The sequence below is a fragment of the Pyrgilauda ruficollis genome, unplaced genomic scaffold, assembly GCF_017590135.1.
Source record: "Pyrgilauda ruficollis isolate IOZ18807 unplaced genomic scaffold, ASM1759013v1 scaffold9, whole genome shotgun sequence".
NCBI classification, from domain to species: Eukaryota; Metazoa; Chordata; class Aves; order Passeriformes; family Passeridae; genus Pyrgilauda; species Pyrgilauda ruficollis.
Window position 1 is genome coordinate 8,544,509 of NW_024531043.1, and position 21,260 is coordinate 8,565,768.

Below are 21,260 nucleotides of genomic sequence, written 5' to 3' on the forward strand. Positions count from 1 at the left end.
CGATTTTGGTAACAAAACCATTTGTTTAATTGAAAATAATACTAACTCTTAATAGCTAAGAAGGCAACATCAGGAAGGGATCTTCTTGGCCTTTAGTTTATCCTCTATGTTTGCAAAATACTTCATTTTTGCTAGCAGCTTCTTGGCTTCTTGAAGATCATCTGAAATGAAATAAAACATTACTGGTTTACAGAGGGAGAGGTGAATTGGCATTTTCAAAATGAATCTCAAGATTTCAGTGACAGCACCTGCTTTAGTACCAAGAGTTGTGAGCTGCAAGGACTCACACTATTAAAACCATGCTGCCTGTTGTTTTAACCTCAGATAGTGTGGGAACATCTCAGCTCAAATGTTCCACAAAACCTGTAACAATGAACAATTTGGGAAAGAAATGTGAATGAATATATTCTTTAATGACTCCTGTAAAGTGGCTGCAGTATTGCTCTACCACGAGGCAAGACAAATGTTTTTGTTTAAAACGTGTATAAATAGACCAACTGACATAACTGAAAAATGCAAATGAGGAGGAGTCTGGTCTGGACAGTGCCAATTCCAAAACTGATATTGAAACAATTTCTGCTCAGTTAAAGGGGAGGGTGATTTATGATTTACAGACAAATGTAACTCCTCATAGGCAGGCCCAGCCAGCACCACCGTGATGTTTACAGTTACACACACCCACCCCTGCCAAACCTGCGGCATTCTGGACCTGGCACACAACCACAAAGGTTTCTTCCCAGCTTCAGAAGCTTGGGAATGGTTCAAGCTTGTGCCTATCCACTGGTTGTAGAATAAAGTTATGTTGATTACTGCACAGGAAGTCCCCAAAGCCTTATGCTGAACAGGCCTTTACTTGCCACACAGCAGCTGTGGCTTTCGCTGCCAAGAACAGCACTCACTGCTCTGCTGCAGCTCCAGAACTGCAGAACAACCCTCCCAAATTCAAGTGTGAAACCTCAGAATATGTCTAAGATAAAAGTCTGTCCTTCCCAGCATTCTGGGAGACACACAAAACAATTTCTTAGCATCTACATTCTCTCTCAAAATGATTATTTAGATGCAAGATGAATGGAACTTTTGTACTGGACTTTGCTTTTAATGTGAGGTCCTGAATTTCCCAAATCAGCAGGAATGTCAGTTTAGAAGTACTTATTCTAAATACCTAACAAAGAACCATTGTCAATGCAGTATTTCTATTCCATAGCTCAGGAAATATTTGCCAGTAAGAGAATGTGGAGCTTTAAGCATTTGACAAGTATGTATGGCAGCTAAAAACTTCATAAAATAGGTACCTTTTTCAAAAGCTGCAGTCACCTCTCTGGTCAGTTCTTCTTGCTTAACTGCAAAAAAAAAAAAAAAATTATTTTATTTACTTTTTTATATACTTAGGATATTTGATACCACTGCATTCTGACTGCCTGTGTTGGGAAAGTTCATTACTAGTTTCAGCCTTTGGGAGCCAAGTGAGTTTTTCATTATACTGCTGTCAATGCAGCTTTAATTATCATTTCAAACATGTATTTCTTTATTTAAACAGGCATACTGACAGCAATTCCAATGCACACCAATGGTCACTAATTTCCCAGCAATCTAACTTATTTTTGGTATATCAGTTTACCCTGCTACACTTAATTTTCTCCTGTGCTACTCAGTTTTTATTCTAGTTATTGTAATTGCTTTTAACACATAGCTGTTATTGCAAAGAATATATCAGTAAACCAAATGTTTTTGGTATCACCAACAATATAAAAAGAAATTTGCTTGTGAAAGGAGAATAACCACTTAATATAATGGCTGCCAGATGAAGAAGGTGAAAGAACTACAATGCATAAATAACCATAAGAACTATAACTGTATAAATAACATTATTCAGTATGGTCAGACAAGCATTTTATTCAACTTCATTCTGACAGGTTTTTTCTTTGGAACAATTGACTAACCTGATGAAGGCTGAGTAAATTCCTTTTTATTGTCTATATATATATTTATTTTGACATCAGAATAGGTTCTGTTATACAAATGTTCGCAAGACATGTAATGTTTAGGTGCATAAATAGGTAAAGTCAACACTGGAAAAGAGGGGAACAGGGCAGAAGCTTTTGCAGTGAGTCAATTCCAGACGAACACAAATTGAAGACATTACAAGAAATATACCAACACAGTTTAAAGCTTTCAGACTCATGTATTACACAAGATTCAGTGTATTAGTTCTGTACAAACCCCTCAAGTCATAACCTACCTTTAATTGAAGTTTCAATTTCTTCAAGGTTATCCTTGTTTTTGGACTCTGCTAGTTTCTCATTAATTTCCATGACTTCCGTAAGGAATGCTGAGTCTGTATCACAGTCTGTCTCTTTTGCTGGCTCCACTCCACTCAGCTCCAGCTGGCAGAGGAAATGGGAATTTGAAAATAAATATTCCCACATCCGTTTTTATGGAAACTATTTTCTTTAATATTAAGTCTCTTAGAATCACAGAATTTCTAGGTTGGAAGGGACCTTTAAGATCATCGAGTCCAGCCCATGTTCTAACACCTCTTAGTGGGGCATACTCAGATTCACATTCAATAAACCTACAGTGCACTGCGTCAGTCTGAAAATTAACTCCATACATAGTCTGACCATAAAAATCAGCAGTTACCCAGACAAAAAAAAAACCATAAAAAAGGCTGACATGGGTCAGACTGAAATTCTGAATGAGCAGCCATGGCCAAACACTACATGTGATGTGGACGACAAATTACTGTGAGATGAGTAGCAAATGATTAATGCTGATTAATTTTTGGAGAAACTTGGTTCTGGTCTCCCTTCAATCTCTGGTGATTCTCTTCAGGGGAATGCAAATTAGCACATGAAGGACTGAATCGAGGGTGGGATCCCTACCAGCCCCCAGGGTTAGTTAGAGAACACTGCAATACCTAACGGAGACCTTACTAGATAGAGGCCCCGGCTCAGAGGGTTCAGCAGGGTCTGGTAGGCCTTGTTGATCAGGGAAGAGTGTTGCTCAGAGTAGTACTGCTCTTTCTGCAAATGGATGGCAAATAATCGGAAGCTAATAACAAGTGGCAAAATACACTTTGTTACATGCGGAACGCCAGCGTCCCCACATCGGTCGGTGTGTGGAACGGAGAAGGCTCTGTGCAGCGGGGAGCTGTGGCACTGCACTCAGCTAAGGCCTGACGAACCGCAGCGGCCGCTCATCGTCCGCCTCCACCGCAAATCCGTGCCAGAGCCTCTTCTGAGCACCGAAAGACAAACACAGGCGAATCCCCTCACTCCCCGAGCGGGAGAGACGTGGGGACTCGACACTGCGACCCCGCCACGCATCCCAACGCTAAAGGCGAGCTCCTCCGGCGGTCACCGAGCCCCGCGGGCCCCTCCCGGCCCGGCTCCCCCGCCCGGCCCGGGGCTCACCGGCGGCCTCTTGCCGAAGCGGTCGGGGTGCACGGCGCGCTGCAGGCTCCGGAACCGCCGCTGCAGCTGCCCCGGGTCGATGCGGAAGGAGCGGTCGCTGCAGGACACAGGGCGGGTGAGAGCCGCGGCCGGCCGGGCTCGCGGCCGCCCCGCCCACACTCACCAGTCCATCAGGCGGAAGAGGTCAGGCCGCGGCGCCGGCGGCTGCAGAGCCTGGCAGCCGGGGCAGAAGTGGAGCGGCCCATCGCCGCTGGGGAGCGGAGCTCCGCAGCTCCAGCACGGCGGCCCCGGGGCGCGGCTCAGCGCGGCCCCGCGGAGCGCCAGGCGCGCCCAGCCGAGCCGCGCCCCCGCTCATTGGCTGCGCTCGGGGCGCGCGCGCAGCGCGCACGCCGGCCGCGGCCCGACCCCCGCGTGCTCCGGGAGCCGTGAGTTCGGGTCCCGCTCCGGCCCGTCCCCGCTCCCTTCCCTGCCCGCCTCTCCCGGCCCGGGGCCGCCGCAGGCTGCTCCCCCTGCTTCTCCCGGGACGGCCGCGCTGTGCCGCCGGGCACGGGGCCGCAGTGCTCGGTGGGGACGGCGGGGCCGTGGTGCCGGTGTCGGTGCGGGGCAGCAGTGCTCTGGCGGGCAGGGCCGCGCGGTGCGAGGCGGCCGCTGGGGCCCGGCCCCGCCGTCTGAGCCTTTAGAGGGAGGCTCGGGCTGGACGCGAGGGAAAGCTCCTGTATGGAAAGGACTGCACAGGTAAGAGGTGGGGCCAGCATCCCTAGAGGGTCCCGCAGCCGTGTGGATGTGGGAGCAGGGCACGGGGCACGGTGGCACTGGCGGTGCCGGGGAGCGGTGGGATTCGCTGGCCTCTCTTCTCCAGCCCGGATGGTGCCGTGGTTCGGCTCTGTCTGCGCCTCGCCCGTGTCTGTAAACACCTGTAACGAGCGGGACGGGGGAGGCAACCTGGGAGCTGCCGTGGGTTTATGGCTCGCAATGAAATGTAGCAAAGCGATAAGGAGAAGTATGCATTAAACTGTATGGCAACCAGCTAAAAACCCATGTACAGCTGGTAAGGTTGGAATGCTCATGAGCCGGCTGGGGCAGGGGGGCTGGGGCAGCGTTTGAGTGCAGAAGGAGGCACCGCGGGCTCTGAATTTCGGGCTGTTTCTTTCCGGGGCTGCGGTGAGTGTCTGGATCTGGCAAGGTTTTGTACACTTATTGTGAACAGGTGTGATAAATCTCTCGGGGGCTTTCAAGAAAACCTATGTCGCTTTGCAGTTCTTATGCCTTTCAGTTTTCCTCCTTGTGCTGGGGACCAGCCGTGGTCCCTTGCTCCGTGCGGGGATGCTCTGTCAGAGCGCAGCCCGTGCCTGTATGACCTCGGCAGCAATCCGGGAATTAATCAGGGTTAGTTCTGATTTAGAACCAGCAGAGGCCGCCCCACGTTGTCTTTTAAAAGGAAAACCATCCTGGTTCGCACAGTTCCTGGGAATTTGCTTGTAACCCAGACATGCACGCTTTGGTTGTAAGTTTTGCATCTTTGAGGCTGAGAATGGACTTGGACATGAATAGTGCGGTGTGTGAGTGTTTGCCAGTTTTACTTTGCTGTAGTAATTGCGGTTTCTTTAACATTCTCTTTGAAGCCAACATGTCTCGAGAGACTGGAAGTGAAGCACAGCAGTCTCAGAGTGCCCAGCAGCCACAGAGTGGTACCAGTTCTTCCAGTGGGTCACAGAGCACTAGTCAGTCTTCCTTAAGTTCTGGGACTCTCAGTTCCTTGGACACTGTTCCCACTCAGGAGCTTCCGTCCATCCCTGAGGACCAGGAATCTGAAGAGCTGGTTCCTCAGCCTTGGGGTCGACTCTTTGCACTTGGAAAAGGTTTCAGCAACTGTGGTAGGTGCATGCTGTAATAAATCTCTTGGTTTCTTTGTAGGATCTCAGAAAAGATCTGAGCAGCTTGCTGAAGAGCAGTGTCCTTTCATTTTCAAATTAGTTACAAGCAAGTTTAGGTATGGAACTTCTTGCTATAATGTTTTATTCCATACTACATCCCAGTGTTTACGCTGAGTTCTCAGATACACAGCTGCCATTGACTTACAGAAATTCTGGGGTGTTCATATTCTTTGTTACATGCTTCATTTAAAACAAATTTTATAATTTAATTTATTTAGTTATATGTCTCTATATTGCTGATGGTGAACTGAAAAATACTACTGCTAAAGAGGGTAAAATTATTAAAGGACTTGACAGGGTGTGGTGCTTTGTATGAGTTAAGACAAACTTGATTCTACAGGAAGAATCTTGTCTCTGTTATCCTATCCATTACTATTTGGAATCATTCTGTAATGCCATAGTTATTAACTTCCTGCAACATTGTCTTCTCTCTCTGCTGTACCCGCCCCTCCTCTGCAGACTGTGTCAATGAGGAGTACTGGTTTGGGAGGGACAAAAGCTGTGATTACAGTTTTTCTAAGCTGGGATTGTCTGAGACTGGCTTCTACCAAAACTATAGCAAGAAGCACTTCCGAATTTTCAGGGTAAGTGCTAAAAATGTTAACTCTGTCTATTAATTCAAAAAGAGACTTTGGGGCAGAGATCCTGAAGAAATTAAAGTATCTTCAGGGTTGACTCCTTTAATGTGACTTTTGGCAATACCCCATTCATATGTTTTATGAAATAAACTCAGTCTCACTTCTTGAGTCAACAATAGTAAATTTCTAGTGTATCATGTCTTTATTGTAAAGTCATTTGTTCTTTACTGTCATCTTCCCCATTTTTTTTTCTCTTTGAGGAAATGGGTCCAAAAAATTCCTTTGTTGCCTACATTGAAGACCACAGTGCAAATGGGACATTTGTTAATAGAGAGCTCGTTGGAAGAGGGAGGAGGCTTCCACTGACACACAACTCTGAAATTGCTTTGTCTGTACATACCAATAAGGGTAAAATGTGCTTTAACTTAAGTAGATTTTTCATGTATTGACCAAGAGGTTGTTTCTGCATTAATTTGAGTATGTTTCTTGGGAGCTGAGCTGCTTCATGAGCACATCTCTTTAATAGGTGTTTACTACTCACATAAAAATTATCCATGTCAACCCCAGGAAAAAACCTGAAAAAGAAAACTTAAAGAAATATGCATCAGGTAGCACCTTACTAGAGTAGAAACTTTTATAGTTTTTTTTTTCCTTTTTTTGAAACCCTTTTGGGCTTCAATAGCTGTGCATATGATGGTGGGAACAGGGGAAACAGACTATTCAAGAAAAGTTGAAAAAACGCCCCCAGATACCTAAGCAGATGCATAATAAAAAGAAAATCCTCTTAAAAATAAATAGGGCTGGGCTTCTGTTTCTTTGTTTTTGATTTTCCACTAAGTGTCTTCTTGATTATTACTTCTCTTTGATCTTTGCTGGGACATTGAAATTTTTACTCCTTTTGTCCTTAAATGTAGTTAATTAGTTAAAGACTGCTGCAAATTTAATCCCAAAATGTAATTTTTTTAGCAATAAGATCACCTTGCTAACCCATAGCTGGTTTAATTTATAGCATATATTTAGATTTTCCTGTAGCAGGCAGTATTTTCTCAGTTATATTGTTGATTATAAAAGCTCACAAAACATAGCTGTTTGTTATAATAAAAATTTTAAACCTAGTAATAGGAAAACGATCTCCACTTGTCTTCCCAGTGTTTGTATTTTCTGATCTTACGGTGGATGATCAGATGACGTTTCCTAAAGAATTCAGAGAGAAATATATCATGTCAAAGACTTTGGGGAGGTAAGCATCCTTCTTCCCTCAGTAGAAAGGGTTAACTTCATTATCAGTATCAGTATCCTGTGCTGGAATTATTACCAGTATTAACTGAGCTGCTGTTTTAAAAGAAAAAAGGAAAAAATGTATGAATGATAACATGTGAATATGTTCTTGACAACAATTTAAACAGGAATTTTGGCTTTGTCTCTCTAATTGGTTTGGGGTTTGTAACCTACCACCACCTGCAAAAACCAGGTTTTGCTTTGTTTTGGTTGGGGTTTTTTTCTGTAGAAGGGAATGGAGTCTGTAAATTCTTACTGTGTTTTTAAAGTTTGCATATCAATTTACTCAGTTATTAGAAGTAGAAGGAAGAACTTTATGTCAGAAGACAGCTTCCTACAACATCACTGCTGAGGCCTTCAGATGAAAAGGAAAAGAACTGTCCAAGAAAAAGGAGAGAGAAGCTATTTTAAATGGGGGCTATTTTTTGTCTTTTGGAAACAGTTGGTCAGTGAAGAATCTGGAGGTGGATAATTAAGTAGAAACAAATCTGAGTGGAAAACAGAAGAATTTATTTCTGTAAGATAACTGCTATTTAGTAAAAATACAAGTATTGTCATATCTGTTCCTCAGATTTGTGCAATTCAGTGTCAAGAGAACTCATTCCTAAGTTCTCTTCTCCTACATGCCTTTGCATAAAGGAAATGCTGACAGAGCTTGTCCTCCCTGCCTGCCAGCACTTCTGCTACAAACAGAGCATGGACTCCTGCAATCCTGAACGAATGGCCCTTGACAAGACTTGTGTCTAAATAGACTTTCTAACTCTTGAATGTTTCCAGAGAAGTGCTGTAGATTTTCTAACTGTTGAGTACTTCCTCAGAGCAGGCAATGTGCCTTATTCAGAAAGTTAGAAAGCAGCCAGCTCCAAATTACGCTTTCATTTGCCTGCACTTGTTACACAGATTTTTGACAGAGCTGTGCTCTTGTTTCAGTGGTGCCTGTGGAGAAGTCAAACTGGCATTTGAGAAGAGCACCTGTAACAAAGTTGCAGTGAAAATCATCAATAAACGGAACTTTGTGGCAAGTGGCCTGAGTGATGAAGTATTGTTGTCTGTCTGTCTGTCTGTCTTGGCCGCCTTGCAGCAGCCTTGGAATATTTGGTAACTTCCCTGACTCCTCAGCTGTCTTCAAATGAGGATTTTCTTACTCAATGTCTTCAGTGTTGAATTTAAAAATGCTTTTTGATCTTGTATGATGTGCAGAATTCTTGGTTTTATTCCTTGACCACATTCCATTAGGTTCATCATTTAGGACTGTTAGTGGGATGTATACAAGGGGTGGTGTGGAGTCTTGCAGGGTTTGGTTTATGTCCTAAAATGCACCAGATAGACACATGATAACCAGCAGAGTCTTGACCAAAAATGTACCAATGAAGCTAATTTTGTTGAATGTTCCATCATAATACTTTTTAAGAAAATTGTATGGAGCCTTTTGGGAAGGTCTAATGGCAGGAGCCATAACTTGGAGAAGAGCAAAGACAACTGGCTGAAGATGCTGTTGTGAATTATAATTACTAATACATGTTCTTCTACAAAACAGACACAGGAGTATATCTGGAATGTTGTGTATGGGTTAAGTTGTGTGTTCCAAGATGATTGATTTGGATTGGAAGAAGAGCAAAAAAAACCCCTGCTGAGCTGATTTCATTAGTTGAGTCTAAGCCACGGGTTAGAGAATCTGTTTATCTTATCTTGCAAAATAGTAGCATGTAATTTTAGGTTGGCCCATCTGCAAAGCATCTTGGAGGGAGAAAAGCTATTTAAATATATGAGCAAAAAGAATTCTGTATTTTTTAATTGGGAAGTTAGTTGGGGATTTCTAACCTGCAGTGAAATTACATGGCTGGAGCAATATCTCACTCCAGATATTGACAGCACTCTGTTTATTTAATTCACTGAAGGTATCTGATCATTTTGTGGAAAAGAAATTGTATGTTATGGTCACTTAGAATAGCAAAAGGCTATTCTCTTTTCTGGTACTGTCTCTTATTTCTCATATGTCTTATTCCAGAACAGCTCTGTCTTACCCAATATGGTATTTGATTCTTTTAATAGAACCCAGGTTTAAATATCAATACAGAAATTGAAATTTTGAAGAAAATAGATCATGTGAGTATTACTGTACATTTTTATTATTTTTTGCTCCCTCCTGTATGTATTTGTTTAGTTTACTGACCTTAGTGTAGTAATGAAAGAGCAATTTTATCCATTCAGAAATGTGTTAAAGGAGATATATTATTTCCCTTGTAGATTATTGAATGAGTCTTTTTTTCTTCTTTTAAGTGTATTATATCCTAGCAGATTTGAGATTTTAAAGCTTGGAATAACTGAGATATAAATTTGAGAAGAAACATCACAGGAGAAGTTTTAACTGAGCCCCTGTTGCAGAAATTTTTATTTGATGCAAGTTTTTGTAAATGCTGCAAAATAACTAAATGTAAAGACTAGTTTTCACTGGCAGTTTCTTGAATTTGTATCCCCTCTTTCCTCTGCATGTAAAATAGATAAAATGTTGAGGGTGTGGTCTGCAAGTCACTTGTGTTAAGTGTTAGCTTAAGTGACCTGGTTTGAAATAGTGAAATAAGAACTTCAGGATTAATTTTTACAAATTATTCTATTTTGTGTGTCTCTGTGTTCCCTTTTCTGTTAGCCTTGCTTAATCAAGATTAAAAATTTCTTTGAAGCAGAGGATTACTACATTGTTTTGGAACTGTAAGTAACCTGTTTGAAAGTAAATGCATAAAATGAATTTTTTTTTCATAGCCACAATGAACTATGGAGGTTTTGCTTTTTTTATTTTGTTTTCCTTTTGCTGGCCTCCACTTTTCTCTAAACCTTTGTAAGATTAGGAGCTAGGATAACCAGGAGAAATCATCCTTCTGTGCTTTATAGGCACTCAGGGCCTGGGTGTTGTTGTTGTTGTGGATTGCTGCTATTTTTTATTTTATTTTATTTTTGAGCTCATAAAAGGGGGCTGATCAAAAATCATATAACAACTCCCAGTGAAGACTCAAGAGATTGACCTTACCTCAGCCATGCATGTGCTGTGTTTAGGATGTTGCTCACTCATTTTCAGGAATCTGTTCTTTCTCTGTAGCCAGAATAGCCAATTGTTTTGGTCTTAGTCTTGTCTAATGAGAAATCTTTTGGAAGTTATATGTTGGCTTGTTAACCTGCATTTGTTTTAGGATGGAAGGAGGAGAATTGTATGACAGAGTATCAAGGCCAGTCAAGATGAAAGAAGATATCTGCAAGTTGTACTTTTATCAGATGCTGCTGGCAGTAAAGGTACAGAACCGTGAATTTTACCAAAAAAAGTCACTAAGATGAATTTTTCTGTCACTTGCCATTGCTGAAACCCAAGCAAGCAATCAGCACAGCATTCTTAACAAGTTGGTTTAACAAGAGAGAGACAGAAAAGCAGAATTCCTGCAAAGGTGACACAGAATGTGGGTCTGCACACTGTGCCTGCATGAGACTTGACACTTGAAGAATAATTATTTCTAAGGTGCTTTTTTGCTTCTTTGTGATGGTGTTTTGGTGTGGGTTCTTTTGTTTTGTTTTGTTTTCATTTTGCTTTCTTTTTTTAAGGGACAGTGCCATGTTAGGGAGCTTTAAATGTTTGACCTCCTGTTACACAGCCATTTCAGTTATCCTGCCATTGCCATGAGAAAAAATTGAAAGCTTTCATTTTAAAACAAGTTAACAGTCTGGTTCTCCTTAATTTCCCATCTGTATGTATTTAGTATCTTCATGACAATGGAATTATACACCGAGATCTAAAGCCAGAAAATGTGCTACTTTCATCTTCTGAAGAGATATGTATTGTAAAGGTAAGGAAAATTACATTTCATGTTAATGGAGAAATTTGGGAGTGTTCCTTCACATTCTTACTGATATTTCATTGAACACAGCCAAAAAGGTATTATGGAATTAGTCATACAAACCATGAAATAACTTGAAACACAGGCCTTTTTTTTCATAATTGTAATTTTACTTTTATGGATATTTCAACCCATACACTACATATGTATTTTCACATGTCAATGATTTTTTTCCCCAATAAAATCTAAATTCTTGAATTATAGACAGCATTCCCACAAATGTCCAGGCTGTGTGGTGACAGTGATGTTTTCTGTTGTTGTTTTGGTTTTTTTTTTGAGGGGGGGTAGGGGTGTGTGTGTATGAATTAGAGTTGTGGATTTTCTTTTGTGTTGTTTTTATTTTCCCCCAGAGAAAGCATTGACTGTATTTGCATGCTGAAATGCTTATTTTTCATGTAAACTCTTCTAATAGGCTACAATACCTTTATTCTGTAGTTGTCCATTTATATCCAAATCTTAGAGTATTTTTTGCTAGTGTAAGTTGATCCTTTGTCATATTTCTCCCTCTTCCTCCCCCTTAATAATGTTTGGGGTGACTTCTATTCATAGTCATGTACTGGAACTGGCTTGGAAGGAAGAAACTTAATGCTACCTCCTGATGTATGTCTACAATGTGATGTGTTCTAGTACAGCCCATCCTAATATGTAATGTGGTGTTACCATTTTTAAATACAAGATTACAGATTTTGGACAATCCAAGATTCTTGGAGAAGCTTCTCTTATGAAAACATTATGTGGTACTCCCATGTATCTTGCTCCTGAGGTTCTAAATTCACTTGGGACTGCTGGATACAGCCGAGCTGTGGACTGCTGGAGTTTAGGAGTTATTCTTTTTGTATGGTAAGATCTTGTGTAGATGTACCTTCACTGGGCAGTCTTTGACATACATGGCTTGAGACTTGGCAACTTCAGTGTCTGTATGAGGAAGGGAAAGTTTAAAACTCTACAGTATAAAAACACTGCCTTAAAATGTGTGATTTCAGTGTTTCATTTGCTATGAGAAATTCAGTGTTGTTTAACTTCTTTTCTTTTATACAGCTTGTGTGGATATCCACCATTCAATGAGCAAAATACTCAGCTCTCTCTGAAGGATCAAATCACTCGTGGAAAGTACACATTCATTGCAAAAGAGTGGAAGCATGTGTCAGACATGGGTATGACTCCAGCACAGTGGGTAGCAAAATATCTACCTCTTTTCTTGTAGTTTTTATTTTCCTTTATCCTCCTTTCAGCGGTATGGCACATTGTTTGTTAATATGTTTAGTTTTTAAGCTAATATGTTAAAAATATTTTTTGAAGTTCATAGTTAAAGCATTAGAGCACATACTTTATTATTGAAGAGATTTCTTAGTAGCATTTAGCATAATTAACCACACAAGTATAGAGTTTGTGGGCACATACATCTATTTCTCCTCTTTTCACTTTTTCTTCTGACACTATCAAGCTGGTCTACAGACTTTGCCTAAAGATTCTTCAAGTGTTGAACCAAAAATACCAGGAATTTAAGGAATAAGAGTTAGAATTCAAAAAAACAAACGTTCCAAGAGAGTCCTTTCATGGTGCTAGTCTTTGAGCTGAAAGTGTCAGTCACATTTGAGGAATCATCTATTATGTTTGGCCCACTGTAAGTGAAGTAGTCTGTGAAACTGAGTTTTTGCATAGCAAACTAAAATGATGATAATTACTGTCTGTGTTCTTTTAGTTTTTCAGGACATTTTATCTGCACAAAATAATTGTAGTATTTACCTTGGACACTTCTTTTTATCTGCAGAGGAGTTTCTAATAAATTATGTGGTCATCCTTTGTCTAATACACTCATCAAATATAACTTCTTCCTGAATAGTTTGGAGCTTATTCAGTATTAAATCAGACATTCATGAGAAGGGAAATTATGTTAAGATTGTACATACTCCTACTGATATGTATTCAGAATAATCTGATCAAATGAAAAGTAAATCTTGCTGAAATTCCTTTATGGGAGATTTGGAGTAATGAAATACAACATAAATGCCATATTTTTCACAGTGTCTACTAAGCAGCTTCCTAAGAAGATGAAAGTTTATGTTGAGCATACATGTGTATGTCCTGTCTCTTCTCTCCCACTTTCCCAGATGGATAATCTGCTTTCCAAGACACTGTAAACCAGGATAAATTAAGCTGTCTTTGCTTTTCCACAGCAATACTGAAGCTTTTAGGGAAGTGCTGAGCCTCATGTGCATGCTCAGAACATAAACTGTGTATATGATAAATATACCTAAGGGTAATTCTGGTATACTGAGAGGTGTTGAGTCATGTGCATGTGAAGGGGAGATGGTTGCAGTCTGCAGCCCTTCCCATGCACAGAAAAAGAAAAGGGATCTGCCCAGCCTGCACCTGTGTGCATTGCACTGAAGGGGTGTAAGGCACATTGTCAGAGGGAGTTTTGGTGTAGGCAAATTTCAGGTAATGAGTGTATTGATTACAGCTCATTTTATTGTCTTAGCTCTGGATCTTGTGAAGAAGCTGTTAGTAGTGGATCCAAGCAAACGTCTTACTACAGAGGAGGCCTTAGAGCATCCTTGGCTTCAGGTAGGAATTGAGTTTTAAGTGAAAGCTGTGTTATTTGAGGGATAACTTGTCTTGTGTTTTCAAAGATTTAGTCCCTGTAGAGAGACTGCAAAAGCAGCATGGAGTAGTCTCCTGAATACCTCCTTTCAATACAACAAGCAGCTTCTGCATCCCTTGTGAGACACCTCTGCCCAGAACCCTTGCACATGTGAGATCAAGACGTGTTTCTTAGAGCCCCAGTCTGACTGTGGCTCTGGTAGGAAGGACCTCTCCTTCTGAGCACTGGAACTGAGCCCCATCTCCTCAGATGTTTGTGTGGGCAGGCAGTGCACTTTGTTTCTGGCAAGCATCCAATGCTAGTTTGTTTTTACTCTGCTGTGCAGGAATAAGTGTCCCTGCTTTGGGAATCCTCTGAGTAGGAAGTGATGGTTTCCCTGCCTCCTGTTACAGTCTAATTAGGTTTGAGAGGGGTAGTCTTTAGGTGGTCTTTACTTAATTTTGGCAGAGGTACCCACTGAACCTATGAGATTTCTTGAATATTTTTGTTTGAAGAGGCTGAAAAATGTCACCCAGCCTACATCTGAGCCATGCAACAGGTTCTGTTTATTCACACCAAGCACAAGGCTATTCCTGTTCCCCCACTGGGAACAGGAGAATTTCAGAGGCTTTGGTAAAGAGCATAAGAAATGAGGGAAGCAAGGGAGTATCCCTCAGTGCTCAACAGCTGATAGTGTTCTGAGACAAAAAACATGTGTGGATTACTTTTTAAAGTGATTAACTTGTCTTGATTATGCTCGTGGGCATCAGGAAGCATTTCCTGGCATTCATGGGTTTTACTTACTGTAGTTTTGTATGTAACATTTATAGTTAGTTAATCAGATATAGATTCTTATATTTGAATTACTAATCTGAGCAGAAAAAGTTATTCAGAAACCATGCAACACTGATTTTAAAAATTGCTGGTATGCATAAGGGGCAAGGGGAAATAGATGACTGATTTAGATGAGCTAAGAATTTAAGATATTTCAGTATATGTATATATATTCAAGTTTTTATTAACTTGATTTTATATTCCATGTAAGGCCATCTCTTACTGTTAAGTTTAATTTTGAAGACAGGACAGAAGGTTCCAGAAAACATCATAGCCATAAATCCAGATGTCATCTAGCACTAAAAAACCAGCTGAAATCCTTAGGACCTCAATGATCTTTATTTCTAATTGTCTCTAGCACTGAATGTCCCATTCACTTCTCTTTGAGTTTCCCAATCTTTGCCATTCCCTTAAATATTCTATATACTACTTAGATGCTGGTTTGTTTTGCAGGATGAGGATATGAAAACTACATTTGAACAGCTACTTGCTCAGACACGTACCAATATGAATCCACCAGAAACATCAAAAATGGTATGTGCAGTAGATATTTGAAAATTAATATTTGATGTACAGAGAAACTAGATTTTGAAGTAATCTTTAATAAGAAAAGCAGTTCATTTTGAGACTTTAGAGAAATGTATCCTTGGGCTGTATGGTTAGTTCTGTTTCCTGAAGAGCATCCATGGATTTCCATGTTTTGTCAACACTTTGTTTAAATGTATAGAAACACTTGCCTAGGCTTTAAAGGATTATTCCTATATTTAGAATAAAATGGTTGAATGTATTTCTTTTTAATGGATTCAAGTCACTAATGTTTAGTATTGAAGTAAAAATTCTCATGCTGGTGCAAGGTTAGGGGACAGCATTGTGCCATTCATCAGCGGATGCTAATAAGGAAAATTATGGACAGTAGCTGTTTGAAGCTGGGAGCAATATCTTATGTGAGAACCATCAAATATAATTAGATGGATCTTGGGAGAGAAACATGTGTTGGTTTTTGGTCACACTGTCCAACACCTCTAGTTCTGGAGCAAGCAGAAAGTCAGGTTCTGCCTTACCTGGTTTCCTGGAGCCATCCTCGTGTGTTTTTCTTCCAGCCAACCACAACGAGAAAGCGTCCCCATGAGAATGAGGAAGACAATGGCTCTGCTAAGCGTGCTGTTCCTTCTACCTCCTATCAGAAAGTGAGGTGAAAAGGAAGAGAAAATGACTTTGTTAATGACAGCTTTTTTATGGAGAGCAGAATTTTTTATTAAGAAAAATCTTAATAATGGAATAAACTGTTGAAGATGTGTAATTTTCAAATAAAAATAACTTTGTAAGACTGAAGTGACTGCTGTGCATGCATGAGAATCTGCACAATTAGTCATGTTCTAGTCCATCCAGCTGTCTGACTCGAGGAAAGTATCAGAAAAACTCCTGAACTAAGTTACTAACACTTTTTTAGGCTAGCTTCAACCCCACCTATATTCTCTCTTCTTTTCCAATTTCTAGGTTAGGCATGGAAATAATGCTTAGTCCTAACAGATGAAGAAGGAATACTAAACTTGCTGAGCTTTGCCTGAGACACAGCATTACCTGACACAATGCTGCCCACAGACTTCTGAGGACACTTAGACTATTCAGTTGAGATGTAAAACTTCTGATGGACCTTGAGGTGCTCTGGGCTTCAGGTAAAGCTCCACAGTGAATGCTGGACTGGCAGAATCACAGCATAGTGCACTGGTGTGGGGCTGATTGGCTTCCAAAGCAACAATTCCCATCTGCATGGTGTTCTAACGTGTGTGTACCATGTTCATTTCCCAGAGGAGGGATGAGTAAGAGGAAACATGATAACAAGAGATGAAATGAAGATGTGTGAATTCCTATCAGGGAAGAACTAGGAACTGAACTGAGAGAGGAAAAACTTGCTTGCCTGTTAGGTGAAAATTTTGAACTGTGTGCTGCTTACTAAAGGATTATTAACTTCATAACTGACTGAAAGAACAGTTTAGTAACTCTGTTCTCCAACATGCACTTCTGGTTAAAGGCATCTACTCTAAGTTGATTTGTAAAGAATAAAACCTAATGCATTATGGAATAAACCCATGTCAGATAGGAGGAATTAAGATATTCATGAATCATGTTTCCTGTATGTGCCCCTTGCAGAGATCTTGTGTGTTTTGATATATTTGATGTTAACCAATGTTAATGATAAAATGCTGATTCTTGTACATTGATACTTGTTTTAATTGATTGGATGGAGAATCATCCATGGGCATCTGGATGGAAACAATACCACTGATTGCAGTCTACTCTAGAGGCAGTGGGGTGATGGAACAAAGGTGTGTCTGTCCTTGGGGATGTGCCCTTGGGTGCAAATCTGTCAGTGGCACATGCTCAGGGAGTTCTGGTGGTTGTTGCAGCTCATTTGAAGTAGAAGGGAACACAGCTGCCATTTGCTACATAAAAGAATCACAGGCTGCACTGAGCCAGATTTGTGTCCTTGTGTAGTACAAAAGCTGATACCTTTGGGCTTTGGTTACCAGTTACTTTAAAAAGACCTGCATCATTGCTGATGAGGAGGTAACTCCCTAGCTCCTACTTACACTGTTAATTTGTTTTTAGATAGAAATAGAAAACTTCCATAATTTATTCCTCCATCTTTTTTTACATCCCACAGTTGTTAAATAATCAGTAACTGCTTTGCTTGGGTGCTAAGATCTGCTTTCCAATATCCTAAAGTTGATTCCACTCATTTGATGGCAAGCCTTTGGGCTGCTGGCCACGTGTTCATCATTTGATTGCAGAAAACCTTCTGAAGTTTCAGACTAATTTTTTTCTATGGAAGAGTAAGTTTCACTATGGTGAAGTGGCATCCAATTTTCAGATAGATAAGAAATCCTTTCTTTATCACTTATTACCCGCAGCACAAGAGTCTTCAGCATAATCCATTTTGCCTCTTCATTTCAAGATGCTGGGATGGGTCACAGCATTTGGAAGACTTGGGTTAACCAAAGTGCTGAGGCTGCTGTGCCTGGCCAGTGCGGTGTCATCCGTGCCCAGCATCACCACCGGCGGTCCCTGTGGGCCCCTCTTACTCTCGGGCTGCCGCTGCTTTTGGCCGACGGTCCCCTCCCGTCTGGCGACAGAGCGGCGCTGGAGCCGTATCCTCCGTGAGGACAGAGCTCGGCCGTGTTCGCGGAGAGGCGAGCGCTGCTCTTGCCGGAGCCCGCCGAGGCGCGGCCGAGCCGCTGGCCGTGTCCCGGGGCCGGCGCGGCCGGGGGAGCCCGGGCGGCAGCCGCAGGACGTCCGGCGCGGGCCCGGCGCCGGGCGCCGTCGGGCGGGGGTGCCCGGGGTCCGGGCGGAGCCCAGCCCCGGGGCGGGGCCGGGGCACTGCGGGTCCCACTCAGCCGGGCCCGGAACGTGGCGCCGGGGGCCGGAGTGGGATCGGCCTGGCGGGGGCGGCGGCGGCCCCGGCCCCCGCAGGAGGAGGAGGAGGAGGAGCAGGAGCGCAATGGAGCAACAGGCGCCGCCGCCCCCGCCGGGGGCCGAGGCGGTGGGCCGGGCTCGGCGGGAGCAGGACGCGGAGCCTCCCCGAGTAAGTTGACGCCGGACGGGCAGCGCTGGAGCGGTCGGGAGGCGGGAAGGAGCCGCGGGCCGGGCCGGACACGGGCGGCGGGGGGAAGCTGCGGGGCGCGGGCTGGCGGCTGTCCCGGCGCGGAGCGGAGCCGAGGGGGCTCGGCGGGGGCGCAGGCCCGGTGGCCCGAGGCGCGGCGAGGGGCCGGGCGGTCGTGGGGCAGCTCCTGGCGGGGCTCCGGGGACAGCAGGCCGAGCGCTCGGCTCCCTTCGCCCTGGGCACGTTGGGGTGCCCGAGTGACCCCGCTGCCTGGGAGCCCGGGGCGGGCGGGGGTCCCGCCGCAGTCCCGGCCGGCTCCTGCGCCGTGAGGGGCGGCGGAGGGCCCGGGCCTGGCCCCGGAGCGGGGGCTGCGTGCCCCGAACACCGCCGCTAGCTGGAGCGGGACCCTCGCGAGCAGAGAGCTCGGATGTCGGCATGGGCATTGTGCTCGCTCTGGCGCCCCCGTAAACAAACTCCAGTCACGCTGAAATCTGCAAAGTTTGGAGGTAAGCGTGTCAGGTGTACTTGGCAGCACTGCGGAGCTCCTTACCCTGCTTCGGTGGTACAAAAAGTTGTTAGGAACTTGGTTATAAGGCCTTTGTCACTGGCAGAACTTAGAACCCGGAGACTGCACTCAGTCCGTATGTCTGGGGTGACAGCGGATGTCCCCAGCGTGGCTGTGTTCAGTCCGTGTGTCTGGGGTGACAGCGGATGTCCCCAGCGTGGCTGTGCCCGTGGCTGTATTCAGTCAGTGTCTGGGGTGACAGCGGATGTCCCCAGCGTGGCTGTGCCCGTGGCTGAGCGCAGGCTGGCGAGCAGTGATGCTCTCAGCCCGGGCAGCAGCTGCGCTCCCGGAGCTCGGTGTCACAGCCACAGGGATGTCCCTGGCTGTCGCCAGTGAACAGAGAGCTGAAATTCAGAGAGCCGGGTGCCTGTGCCTTCTTGTCCTTCCTCCTCTTCTCTTCTGGAGTTGTTAATGTTAGTGTCTTTCCTTTTTCTTGGAGGTTTTCACAGTCTTAGATGGCATCTCTCCTGCTGTGCAACAAGAGCTCTTCAGGTGCTAATGGAGCCCTTTACAGGCTCTTTGAAATGGATATGTGGCAAGTGGATAAATTCCTAAACGGATGAGTGGAAGTGCCTTGAATGTTACCCTAACACGTGTTCCTCGAGTGAGGTTACTGTTCATACCTGGCTTTCGCTGAATTACTGGTCCATCAATCCCTCGTTGCTGCCTCTTTCTCCCTCTGGCTCACAGACAGATCGGAGGGAGAGGTCTGTTTCCTCATTGATAGTTTGTGATTTAATTATATATATACATTTATATAATTATTGTTAACAGTAACTAGTTTTAAAAATTATGCATGAACCAAAAAGTACTGTTGAAATTTGGCTATGGATTGCATAGTTGTTATTGCAATTTTTAGCAACATGTAGCATGCCTTAAATTAGGGTGGATCTAACTGCTGTCACAAGTGCAGATCTCTCCAAACTCAATACTGAAAGCTCACAACTTTTTCCATTTTTAAAAAATTATTTAAGCAAAGCCATTTTTTCTAGAAAATCTTGTTTAAGCTCCAGTTAAGAAAAAAATCTGTTTCCTTCCTGTTGATAAGTTCATATCATCCTGCAGTGGCTTAAGCCTCTAGTTCTGGTGGTCTTTCATTTCTTTGCACACAATTTCTGTTGTAATTCTGCTCTGTTTAGGGGAAGGTTGCATGTGGTTGGCAAGGCTTCATATCTCTTCAGGAGAGTGGTACAGCCTGGCTGAAGTGCTGGCTGCTGGGAGGTTTCAGGGACACACTTCATGTACTTTATTTATTCTTGGGCTCTTGTAGAAGCCAATTTCTATTGCAGAAAAACAGTAATACCCCAGAATATGGAGAGAAACCATAAAACCATTTTACAGATTAAAATATAAGTTGTGTAGAAGTTTTCATAGAAAGGGAAGCTCAGTTACAGATTTAAGCTGATTTTGGAAACCTGTATTTAGCCTTAGTTACTGTCACTCCTTTTTTTTCTACTAGGGAACCTAGAATCTACTAGGAATGCCAGTTTTTCTGCTTGCCTCTTTTTGGTGTTTTCCTCTTCCTAATGCTTCAATAAGTATATTGAGCTATTTAGATAATTTCAAATATAAAAATTCTACATACCACACTTACAGTATATATTTATTAAATTATAAAGAAAATTTTTAAAAATTATCTTAACTATGGACGTGCCACCCAAGACATCATCAAATCAAATAAATAATTTGCATTATGTAGCATTAAATAAGAGGAATTGCATACAAACCAACAAGCTCTGAGGTGTAACATTGGTGTTTTGATAAAACATTTACTTTTGTACCACATTGTTTTCTTTAGTCCACTTGGAGCAGAATGTGGATTTGCTGTTATCTCTACTCACTTGTCTTACTGGAACTCACTGGGAATCTGTTCCCTATGGCTGTTCAGACACATTTTTCAGTGTGTATGGGCACTTCTTTTATTTAATGGATGTTCTGTAGAGAGGACTAAGTTTAACAAGCTTGATCAGTGGAGACAAAAGTTCTTGTATGGGAAGTTTTGCTGTATATTCCAGTTCCTGTTTGCTTTGGGGGTGGTTGGGAGTTCATTTCATCTTGAAAAAGACCAAGAAAGGTTGTGTGTGTTTCAACACTCCTCTTGCTTGGCCAGCAGGGTTGAATCCTGAGCACCTTCTCCCAGAGGACACTTTTTCACCAGTGAAGCAAATTTGTTGCTGAGTCTGATCTGAAGCAGATATTGTGGAAGCTTCTGTCTGACATCACAATAAGAGCTGATTTCTGCTGTCTTGTGCTGGTTTGGAGAAGTAGTGTTGAGAAGCTTGTGCCATCTTCTACTTTATGAGAAATACATGAGCTTCTAACTCAGACTTTCTCACTGGAACCTCTTCTGCACTTCATTAGAACCTTATTTGTTCTGCTAAGAAACTTCTTTAGCATTGGTTTAGTACATGCAACCACCTTCTGTATATTAGGCAGTCCAAATATGTGCATTACCATCACCTTCCACTGTGTTAACAGAAGAGGAGCAGTGGTGACTGGAGAGGGGATGACTTTGTAATGAGTACTTTTTGTGAGTTGGTACCATAATCATAATCTTTTTTTCATTTGTGGTTTGAGTGCCAGAGTGACTCA

At 42.8% G+C, this 21,260-nt stretch overlaps 3 protein-coding genes across 5 annotated transcripts in view; 2 read left to right on the top strand and 1 right to left on the bottom strand.

Moving 5' to 3' along the window:
- Positions 1–3: 3 nt before the first annotated feature.
- Positions 4–3,716, bottom strand: HSCB (HscB mitochondrial iron-sulfur cluster cochaperone). Its single transcript, XM_041488651.1, has 5 exons — positions 3,577–3,716; positions 3,414–3,510; positions 2,240–2,384; positions 1,293–1,340; positions 4–161 (listed from the first exon to the last, which is right to left on the bottom strand). The coding sequence occupies exons 1-5, from the start codon at positions 3,582–3,584 to the stop codon at positions 70–72; spliced, it is 390 nt and encodes a 129-aa protein (XP_041344585.1). The 5' UTR covers positions 3,585–3,716; the 3' UTR covers positions 4–69.
- A 101-nt stretch (positions 3,717–3,817) lies between these two features.
- CHEK2 (checkpoint kinase 2) lies at positions 3,818–16,638 on the top strand. 2 transcript variants are annotated; one of them, XM_041488622.1, is made up of 16 exons: positions 3,818–4,148; positions 5,036–5,287; positions 5,807–5,931; positions 6,186–6,333; positions 7,075–7,165; positions 8,134–8,242; positions 9,256–9,309; positions 9,851–9,912; positions 10,389–10,488; positions 10,947–11,033; positions 11,761–11,924; positions 12,123–12,238; positions 13,567–13,652; positions 14,956–15,036; positions 15,603–15,689; positions 16,000–16,638. In XM_041488622.1, exons 2-16 carry the CDS (start codon positions 5,041–5,043, stop codon positions 16,021–16,023), a joined length of 1,581 nt encoding a protein of 526 aa, XP_041344556.1. In that variant the 5' UTR covers positions 3,818–4,148; positions 5,036–5,040; the 3' UTR covers positions 16,024–16,638. The 2 variants fall into 2 exon arrangements, with proteins under 2 accessions (XP_041344556.1, XP_041344557.1); XM_041488623.1 differs by lacking the exon at positions 15,603–15,689.
- Positions 16,639–17,909: 1,271 nt separating this feature from the next.
- TTC28 (tetratricopeptide repeat domain 28) overlaps positions 17,910–21,260 on the top strand; it is a 108,758-nt gene continuing 105,407 nt past the window's right edge. Inside the window, exon 1 of one of the 2 annotated variants that reach the window (XM_041488391.1) lies at positions 17,910–18,085. In XM_041488391.1, coding sequence (XP_041344325.1) covers positions 18,002–18,085 — 84 coding nt within the window. In that variant the 5' untranslated portion in view covers positions 17,910–18,001. Of the gene's footprint in view, positions 18,086–18,591; positions 18,610–21,260 lie in introns of those variants that run through there. The other variant, XM_041488392.1, reaches the window with a different exon arrangement.

Bases quoted from the DNA above. Each gene is read 5' to 3' on its own strand.
- HSCB (XM_041488651.1), bottom strand. The intron at 2,385-3,413 runs GTGAGCCCCGGG...TTCCTCTGCCAG, and splicing joins GCTTCGGCAAGAGGCCGCCG to CTGGAGCTGAGTGGAGTGGA. The intron at 1,341-2,239 runs GTAGGTTATGAC...TTTTTTTTGCAG, and splicing joins AATTGAAACTTCAATTAAAG to TTAAGCAAGAAGAACTGACC.
- CHEK2 (XM_041488622.1), top strand. From the start codon at position 5,041: ATGTCTCGAGAGACTGGAAGTGAAGCACAGCAGTCTCAGAGTGCCCAG. The intron at 5,288-5,806 runs GTAGGTGCATGC...CCTCCTCTGCAG, and splicing joins AAAAGGTTTCAGCAACTGTG to ACTGTGTCAATGAGGAGTAC. The intron at 10,489-10,946 runs GTACAGAACCGT...GTATGTATTTAG, and splicing joins AGATGCTGCTGGCAGTAAAG to TATCTTCATGACAATGGAAT.